Source organism: Octodon degus, unplaced genomic scaffold (genome assembly GCF_000260255.1).
Source record: "Octodon degus isolate 3935 unplaced genomic scaffold, OctDeg1.0 scaffold00059, whole genome shotgun sequence".
NCBI lineage: Eukaryota > Metazoa > Chordata > Mammalia > Rodentia > Octodontidae > Octodon > Octodon degus.
In genome coordinates this window covers 7,493,883-7,501,330 of record NW_004524635.1, presented here as the reverse complement: position 1 = coordinate 7,501,330, position 7,448 = coordinate 7,493,883, and the positions used below count along the sequence as shown (strand labels likewise).

Genomic DNA, 7,448 nt, shown 5'->3' with positions numbered 1-7,448 from the left:
ACCTTTCTTTTTTTCTTTTTTCCCATCCCAATTTCTCTTTCCTTTTGAATAGTTTCTTTTCATATCCCAATATCTATTGTACATTTTGGATCATATTTACTCTTCCAGCCTCTCATACTAGGGAGACAATATGATGTTTATACATGTGAGTCTGATTTATTTCACGTAGGACTCCTGTGACATTTTTTTCTTGTCTCTTGTTTTTTGCTTACTACCCTTTTTTTTTAAGAAAAGAAAAAAACAAATATTTACTTGAGAGACAGTATAGCAGTAGTTGACATGACATTGGAAGCAGTGCATATTTAGAAGACCAGAACGACAGGCATCTCCAGCGTGGCCCTAGTATTATACATTGCTATCTTCAGGGCAGTTATGAATTGCACTGTATTAATTATTGTAACTGTCCTAACCTGTTTTGAAACTGTCTCATTGTTATTTGTTTCTCAATAAAACTAATAAAAAAAAGACTCAATGTAAGCAGTTGATGATGAGACAGCAGTGTACACTTTTTGTACACTTGTAAGCAACAGAGCCTTGGAAATTTTAGGCCAAATTCTGCCATTGTCACATTATTGAACTTAAAAACACTATAAATTTGAAAATTCTTAACTGTGAGGCCTTGTATTCCCACTTGGCTGTGCACACATGTACTACAAATCTTAAATGGGGAATAATTCTTGGCACCTAACAAGAATAGCATCTCAAAAAAAAAAAAAAAAAACCCGAATAGCATCTCCTTGATTATGTTTTACAGGCAATTCTGATTTATACCTGTCCTGATAGTTTTGATGCTGATTTATAAGTTCCTTTTTTTTCATTTTGGCCTAATTCAATTCAATTCAGTACAGTTGTAATACTGTGGACACTTGCTTTGAGATTAGTTCTATTTTTGTTGATCTTTGGTCACTTACATAACAGAGAATAAAAACACAAAATAACAATTAAATGTCACACATCATGAATTTTCTGTCTCTCCTTTCTCACAGCTGAGTTCCTTTATACCTTGACTTGTTGTCAAAGCTAACTGTTGATCTGTACTCCATTAATTTAGAAAGCTATGCACAACTGTGTTTTATAAATCAATATCATCAAAGTACTTATGTTAGCTGTACTTGTATATGTTAGATTTTTTATTTCTGCAGAAAATACCTGAGAAACTCAGAATTAAAAGAGGAAAGGTGTTGTTTTAGCTCCCTGTGTCAGAGGCTTTAATCCCATGCCCTTTGGCTCTATTACTTGTTGAGGCCAGTGATGAGATAGCATGTCATGATGGGAGCACATTCTCTCTTTTTTTGGCATACTTTTTTAATTAAAAATGAAGCTCAAATTGGAAAGGCTAGAATGCACCAAATGTCTATGACCATTTCCAAACACTCTTCTAAGCTTCAGACCTAGACCTACTCTTCCTTGGGGAATTCCACATTCATTGCTTGAAAACTGAAATGCAATGTGTTCAAAATCAGATGCATCATATTATTTCTTTACAAAAACATTTGGAAGCTTCTTATCTCGTGGAGGTCAGAAAGAAAAGAGAAAAAGGCAGGGGCTGGATGCACCCACAGTGACCCAGCTTCCTTCTCCTACACCTACCTCCAAGAGTCTCCCATCAACATGGGGCTAGTGACCAAGCCTTGAATACATAGGCCCTGGGGGGAAGGTAAAGATCTGAGTTGTGACCGTGTGAGCTGTGTGTGTGTGTGTGTGTGTGTGTGTTTGTGTGTTGAATGCTGTTGGTTCTCACTTGAATTTCACCTAATAAATGCAATACAGAAAAATATTAATCTGAAATATTCAAAAGAAATCTCCCTTCCACATAAAATTATATTAAAAAATAATCCCACCATCCCTCACAGATTAACTCTACTTAATGGTTGTTTAAATTGTGTGGCAATTCTGGAACAGAACATGGTAGAGATTTTTCATTTCCTGTAACATTTAAATATGAGCTTCCCTTTGCTTTATGACCTAGAGTTGAATAGCAAAGGAGGGAGGCCCTATCTGTCAGCTTTTCTGTAATAATGCGGCATTTATAATCATCAAGAAATCTCTCTGCCTTTCAACAGTAAACACTGATTCTCAGACTCAGGTCTGTAGTTCTGTAGGTCTCGGGCTGCAGGTTTATATTTGTGAAGTTTTCTGCTATTACTTCTGCCCATATTTTTTTAATGTCATTTGTGTTCACTCCTTCTTTCTCAATGATGCCTATTAGTCTCACATTGTTCATCTTTGCATCATCTTGCAGGTGATGGATTATTCTTTCCTGCATCCTTGTTGTTTTTAAGAGATCCTTTCTTACCTTTTCACTAGCTACACCAGCATCTTCAAGATCTGAGACTCTGTCTTCACATTCACTTAAATGGTTTTGCAAGCTTGTGATTGAGTTTCATTTCCTCTATATCTCTTTGACTCTGCTTCATGCGATCTATTTCTTTCCTGTATTGCTCATTCAAGGAGTCTGTCATTTTTCTAATCTCCTGTATTTTTTTTATCAATATCTTCCTTAGAAGCAGTTAGAAATTCTTTTACTGCAGTGTGTTTTTCAGATTCGGTTTCCTGCTTATGTTTCTGTAGCTGCTTCTTTACTTCATCTGCTACGAGTTCTGAGAGTTCTTTTTTAATTTCAGAAAAGAATGGCGCTCTGATTTCTTCTATATCTTTCTGCTGCTGCTTATTTACTATTGACGCTCTTGATTCATGCATTTGAGCCGAGCTAGTGTCCTCTGCGTTTGTTCTGGGTGGGCACTGGGTTTCTTCCATATGTTTCTGCATTTGATTCTTTAGTGCAGATGTTATTAATTCAGGGATTTCTTTTTTCATTTCCAATCTGAGGTCTTCTATATCTTTCTGCAGCTGTTTTATTTCAGAAGCGGTTGATTCATTGCTTTCAGCTGTGTGATTTCCAATTTGTTCTGTGTTAGTGTCCTCTGCACTTGTTACGGGTGGGCTTGGGTTCTGAGGTTGCATTTTGTTCCTTCTCGTCATTTTGTGTAGCACTGTCTTCTGCCCTTTGTTGTAGATCTTTGCTGTAGTTATAACCTTCACACGTACAGAAGTTCAGGTGGAGCTCTACAGATTTTGGAGTTATCCAGCTGCGTCTGGCTTAGGTATGGCTGCTGTGCTCAGCTCCTTCCCGCTGCGGACCTGGGCTAGGATTGGGTCTGGGGGTTCCTGGAACTCGGCAGAAATTCCTACTCGGCGGGAGGGGTGGGGCAGGTAAGGTGGAGTGGTGGGGGGCGGCCCAAGGGGGTGGGAGAGGGTCCTGCCAATGCTGCTCCTGGGCTGGGACTGGTCCCGCCAGTGCAGGGTAGCAGGAAGCTCTCCACACACTCACCGGACCTGGGCTAGGACTGGGTCTGGGCTGCAGCTTTATAGGCTGTCTGAGATAGCTCTGTTTCATATATACCGTGTCTGTCCCAGGCTGTAATGACAGAGGCCACTTGGGATCTCTCCTCCTGGTAGTAGACAGAATCTTCTAGAAGGGAAATGGAAGGGGGCAGCAGTACCTTTTAAGACTTAAGGTTCTGATCCAGTGGTGTTACTTTCATACTCCATTAGCGACAGAAACAGTAAACAGAAACAAGGGTAGGTGTGAACACTATCCAGCGAGTGGCTTTAGTGGAAGTGACAATGCACAGGCCTGCAGTCGAAAGAACTCGAACTGACAAGTCTTTCATCTGCCCCAGGGACTTCTGTCTGCAAATATAAGTACATCACTGGACACATACTACGCATCATTCATAATGCTTGTCGATATTTAGTGCTGGACACAATTGCTTCTCAGTTCATCTGAGGCTGGGAGATTTCAGAGCTACTTTTTACTACGTTGATTTGAAACAATGATTATGAGTTTCGAGTATATATGTTTTTAATATCTCCAACAGCAGCCTGAAAATTGCGTCTTCTCTCTGTGCTTGCCTCCTCCTCTCCTCAGCACCTACTAACATCCTGATTTCATTCCAGCCCAGAGGTGCTGAAGAGCGAGCCATATGGAGAGAAGGCCGACGTCTGGGCTGCGGGCTGCATCCTCTATCAGATGGCGGCTCTGAGGCCTCCCTTCTACAGCACCAACATGCTCTCCTTGGCTACAAAAGTAAGCGACAGCAGGGGACGAAAGGACGCCGTGGCTTCTGTTCTTAACAGAACCTTCATGATTTGTATACAACTTCCAATTAAAAGAAGACAGTGTTTTATTAGGCACTAGAATCAGTTTGCTTCCCTCCTTCTAAATATATATCATGCGGATGGCATATTCCTCTAATTGTATGTTTATCACAGAAAATTAGATAAATAAGTGTATCAAAATGCTTTAACTCTTTAATTGCCCTTTAGATTGTTCTCAAGGTAACATACTATATTATCCCATACATCATTATATTATGAACCTAAGGTTAACCTTAGTGTATTAGAGGATCCAATTCGATGTTTCAGAACTATTTAATTGATGTTGTTTTGTTTGCAGTGCTTTTACTTGTGATTAATTTTTGCACGTGAAGCTCTATTCCTTCATTAGCAACTTCATGCCGTGTGTAAGGATTACCTCTCAGATACTCGGGACCCTTTTGCATCCATCACTGTAGTCTGTTTGTTTTGCAGATAGTGGAGGCGGTGTATGAACCAGTGCCAGAAGGTACTTACTCTGAGAAAGTGACAAGTACCATCAGCAGGTAACTCATCTCATATCTTTCAACATATAAGAATCATTCAGAAATATTTTTAATGCTTCAGGAGGCTGAGGCAAGAGGGCCACAAATTTGAGCCCAGCATAGGAAACTTAGTGAGACCCTGATTCAAAAAAAATGCTGGCCATGTAACTTATTGTGAAAGCCCTGGTCTCAATCTCTAATTCTCCTCCTTCAAAAAATAAATATCTGCCCATCTATAAACAAAATATTTATTTTGAAGGCTTCATGTCAACCTGTAAAATCAATGTGGTATGAACCTAAATTAGTCAGCCAGCATGTGAACTTGTTTATAATTATGAAAGAAACTATGAAAGTATACAGCAATATGGAAAAGTCAGGACAAGAACAAATGAAATGGGAAAAGGCCATTTTAGGTGATAAAATTATAGACACATTTTTATTCCTTTTAAATTAGTAATAACTTTGTTTTATAATAAAATTTCAAAGAAAATCAGAAGCTGTCCCCTTCATCGTAGTAGAATGGTGAGAACCAGCAACCCACACCTGCACAGTTCTGACCTCTGGCCCTGGCTGCACAGGGCTGTCCCTGCCACCCTCTCTTGCCTGGCCCCTTTCCCACTTTCCCTCCAGTTCCCAGGCTCTACCAGCTCCTTCTACCTTTGCTTTCCTGGCCTTTGTCCTAAAACTTTCTTTCAGGTTTATAAATGATACTCTACTTCCCCCGTGTCTGTGCTGAAATGTCCCCCGTCAGGGAGCCCATCCTGACAGCCCCACCATAGTACTGTCTAGCTCTCTTGCCTGCCTTGTAAAACTCTTTGCCCCTGTTACTGCCAAAGTATTCTGCACATGTGCACACAATTGTTTGTCAGTTGACCCTTTCTTTCCCACCAGAAAATAAACTCAAAAGCAAGAATGTTGTCACCTTGGTTTTTATAGGTTCAGGGCCCACAACAGTATTCATTGGAGAAGAATGGACCTTAACTAAATAGGATTGTGTGAATGAAGAAGTCTCATTTATGTGGCTGATTGGTATTTTTGAACCATTTTTTTGGTGCTGAAGTGGGCCCAAGATGATTTCTTGTGCTCCATCAAGCCAAACCAAGTCCTCATTACTTAAGATTATAGAAATCTTAGTCACCCCAGATAAAATCCTTTTTCGTTCCCCTACTTGGGTCTCTTAAACCTTATGTTGGTATCAATCCTTGCATGTAGTCCTGTCTCCTATAGACCATGCCTGGCATCTTTCTGTAGCTATTCCCCTTTCTCTTTGGTTTCTCCTCCTAGTTCATGGCTTGGTACTAATAGTTACTACTCATGTATTTGTAGGACTGTTTCTTGAAAATTTTCTTATTGGGAGCAGTCCTGCATCACAGGCCTTGGGCTCTGGAGACAGGCCTAGGTGGGGCAGAGTCCTTCTAGCCAGATGCTGGCCAAAGGATTTCTGCAGCTCTGCTTCCTCGTCTAGAAAATGAGATTGTAATAAAACCAGCCTCATTAAGCTGATGTGATAGTTCTCCAAAGAACACTAGAAACCATATGACATAGAGCTTGGAAAATTTTAAATACTTTAGCAATTTTGGTGATTATCAGTATTTGTATTTATGGGACACTAGTTGAAACTTCACCCTAAAGCATCTCCATGCCACCTGTTTGTTGGGTCGCGCTCTGTTGCCCGTGCACCCAGACACGTACCCTTACACTGCTTCTCTCCGTGCTGTGTTCTCTGTATTTGTGTTCTTGAAAAGTGCCTTAAAAATTAAAGCAGTCTCCAGAGATTTCAGTAGAAAAATACCACAATGGCTCAATTAATTTTTTTTTTTTAAGCAGGTATGTGTGTGCCACAGAAAGGGAGGAATAGAGGGAAAGGTTCACAGGCATTGCTTTGAATTTGTGCATCTGAGCAACAGAACCTTGCCTTCTGCTGGGTTCCTCAGCTCTCAGTACGCGTGCTCCTCTGGACAGCTAAGCGAGTGAGAGAGTCAGACAACAAGAACATAGTGCAAAGGACAGGTGCATCACTAGATCCCGAGATCAGTTAGCTTCTAATTCTTCCACTCAGTTTAACTTTCCTGAGCCCAATTTTCTTATCTTTCATTCGTGTATAGCAGTAGTAACTTCTTCAGGAGCTTAAGGAAGATAATGCTTCTGAAACACTTTGGATGCTACCTACCATGCAGTAATCCCTCAGTGAGCTAGGTACGAATTATGAAGTTGATAATATAATAAATAATTATGATACTGTGAAAATTATATTAGTAACATAATGATATTATTTACAAAGTAAGTCTATGGAAATTATAAAAGGAATCAAGGTCAGTGAATGGGTCCATGAAAGATTAAAGAATGATGGGGAATCTGGGGAGTGTTTTTCTGAAGAGAAGACATGTAATGTGAGATCTGAACAATGAGTAATTCTTAAATAGTAAGCAGACTAGGGGATACAGTCACAGGGTAGCATTTCTGCAGGTTTGCTGCAGGGAAAAGCTGGTTCACTTGAGGGCTGGGAGCAAAGCTGAGATATAATGTGTTAAGTGTGGGAGAGAAAAATGCAGCAAATGGACTCAGGGCCGTGCAGGGCAAGGAGGGCCGGCAGGTGCACGTGCTGTGGCCATGCTGGGGTGCTGAGTCATCATCCTGAGGACCGAGGAGAGGACAAAAGGATGGGTAGCAAACTGGGCGAAGTGGGAACGTCTTCTTTAGTAAAGAGCATACTGGCTGCTCTGTGGAGAGAGGCAGAGGCCAGCGAGCGTGGAGGAAGAAGAGGCTCCACTTGTCCAGTGGGAAGTGATGGGGACTTTGCTGGAG

The 7,448-nt window shown here is 40.7% G+C and overlaps 1 protein-coding gene across 4 annotated transcripts in view; it reads left to right on the top strand.

Moving 5' to 3' along the window:
* Nek10 (NIMA related kinase 10) overlaps positions 1-7,448 on the top strand; it is a 314,976-nt gene that overhangs the window by 209,717 nt on the left and 97,811 nt on the right. For all 4 annotated transcript variants that reach the window (XM_004634199.3, XM_023718528.1, XM_023718527.1 and 1 more), the window contains 2 exons: positions 3,961-4,090; positions 4,594-4,664. In XM_004634199.3, coding sequence (XP_004634256.1) covers positions 3,961-4,090; positions 4,594-4,664 — 201 coding nt within the window. The remainder of the gene's footprint in view (positions 1-3,960; positions 4,091-4,593; positions 4,665-7,448) is intronic.